At 44.4% G+C, this 2,347-nt stretch overlaps 1 protein-coding gene across 1 annotated transcript in view; it reads left to right on the plus strand.

Annotated features, from left to right (window-relative positions):
• Window positions 1–275: 275 nt before the first annotated feature.
• Window positions 276–2,347, plus strand: part of GGH (gamma-glutamyl hydrolase) — a 58,517-nt gene continuing 56,445 nt past the window's right edge. Inside the window, exon 1 of the mRNA XM_007939472.1 lies at window positions 276–384. Coding sequence (XP_007937663.1) covers window positions 276–384 — 109 coding nt within the window. The remainder of the gene's footprint in view (window positions 385–2,347) is intronic.

Genomic DNA, 2,347 nt, shown 5'->3' on the forward strand with positions numbered 1-2,347 from the left:
CATTTCAGTCGCGTGCGGTCTCGCGGGATCAAGGGTCCCCAGACGCGGGAAGAGCCGAGTGGTGTGCCGCCACAACGCCTCAGCGCCCCCCTGACCCTGTCCCAAAGCCGCCACGCAAGCGCACTGGGGCTGGATTTTCTATAGGACAGCACAGCAGAGCCCGCCCACGCCTGACGCTCCGGCCCCCGCCCCGCCCCCACCCCGTCTTGCATCTCAGACCCTTGAAGAGTGGCTTTGAAAGGAGGCGAGAGGAGGCAAGTGAGGCGGCGAGCGCGATGGCGAATGCAGGTCGGCAGCTGTGCGTGCTAGGCTTGCTCCTCTGCGGAGTGGCGAGTTTTAAGCTGTCTGCACCCTCCAGCGGCACCACAGAGAAACCCATTATTGGTAAGAAGGATATACGGGGTGTCGGGAGACGTGTGCTGTCTGTTGGCTCTCCACTGCTTGGCTGGAACTCGTACCCACCTTTTGACAATACCCCCAAGTACTATATAGGGTTTTGATTGTGTCTTCATTTATCGTACTAGTAGAAATCAGATGCCTTTTAGATCATACTGAAATGTAGCAAATGCCTCGTCGATTTCGCTTAGATTAGTATGTCTCTTCAAGTTGAAAGGGAGGAAGGCATACTGTGGAGAATTCTGCGGAATTACATTTTTCTTTTTATACATCGCCAGGAGTTTCTATAGATTATACAGTTTCCGTACGTGAATTGTGTATATTTCAGTTTTTCTGGCTGAGGGCACATTTGAAGAAACGAGGCGTTATACATACAAAAATTGAAGCAACTAGATTAAGAAATTAGGGTATATCTTGGACGTTGTCATCGTTAACACTGGAGGGCAGCAGTGGCATGTGTGATCTTAATGTCCGTCCTATTTGATGTAAAGGAGCCCTGGTGGCGTTAGAGTGTTAGGCTGCTAATCGCCAAAGGTTCGCGATTGAACCCACCAGCTGCTCAAGGGGAGAACGATGGGGCAGTCTGTTTCCGTAAAAATTTACAGCCTTAGAAATCCTATGAGGGCAGTTCTACACTGTCCTATAGGATCACTATGAGTCGGAATCGTCTTGATAGTAGTGGGTGGGTAGGATTTGGTGTAAACGTGGAGCATGTGATTTTTCGTTCCCAGCAAATTTATGTTTAAAAAGAGAATAAAATCAATTTGCATTAGATTTACAGGACAGGGGAAAATTTCCCGGAAGAAATTACCTGGGGATTAAAATTTTCCAAAAGTAATTTATATGTGGGCAATTAAAATAGATTTTATTTTAGCTATAGGTTTATGTCATTTATAGTATTTGTTTTTTCTACTGCAAAATGTGTTCTGTAACCAAACAGAAAATAGATGAGTAAGTTTCATATGTATGAGTAATGCCTAACTATCAAATGGCTTGTGTATCAGTGGTTGCAGCTTGGAATGACTTATTTCATTGATATTTAAAATGATGGGATTCTCCAAGGAGCCCAAAGAGCTTTTTTTTTTTCTCTTAAAGAAAACAAAATAAACTTCAAAATATAATTATATGTAGTGTGTTGGGACTTGTGGGCACAGAGAGGACGAGAAAAGGAGAGAGGGGATTCTTTTCTCTTTCCTAGAATCAGAGGTAACCCTGGTTCAGATATGGAGAAAAGGAATATGCATTTTCGTCATCCTAGTCAATAAAGCAAAATAGTTAATTGAACACTTTTTTTTTTTTTTTTTTTAAATTGTCATTTGGGTGAAGATTCACAGAGCAAATTCACTTTCCATATAGCAGTTCACATATACTTTGTCTCATGTCATTGACCACAGTTTACCATAATGCAAACAGCTCCCCTCCCACTTCCTCCCCATAGTTACCTGTTCCCAGTGTCTGTCCCTCCATGGACTCCTGCCCCCTAAGCTGTCTCTTTGTGCATAGGCAGCCCTTCTTTCTCAATGATTGTTCTCTCCAAGGAGTGTATCTACCTCAGGTAAATGTTCAACTCATATGCCTGTCTTCTGTTTGGCTGGAAACCACAGATGTGGGTTCAATTCCAGACCTGAAGGGCAGATAGGGGCCATAGTCTCAGTGGTTCCACCAGGCTCTATCAGACCAGCAAACCTGGTGCCCCCTGCTTTTTTTTTTCTCCAAATGATTTTGAGTTTTATTCCACATTGTTCTCCCTCTCTATCAAGGATCTCCTGCATAGATCCCCTTCCAAGTGGATGAGAGTGGTAGCCGGGCACCATCTAGTTCTTCTGGTCTCATAGACATATAGGCTGCAGATCGGATGGTGTACCAGCCGCTAGGACTAATTGTTTCCATGAATTTTGGTTTTCTTCATTCTTCTTTGCTCTGGATGAGGAGAGACCCATCGTTGCATCTA

This window comes from Orycteropus afer, unplaced genomic scaffold (genome assembly GCF_000298275.1).
Source record: "Orycteropus afer afer isolate SDZICR_OR568_19922 unplaced genomic scaffold, OryAfe1.0 scaffold00060, whole genome shotgun sequence".
Lineage (NCBI taxonomy): Eukaryota > Metazoa > Chordata > Mammalia > Tubulidentata > Orycteropodidae > Orycteropus > Orycteropus afer.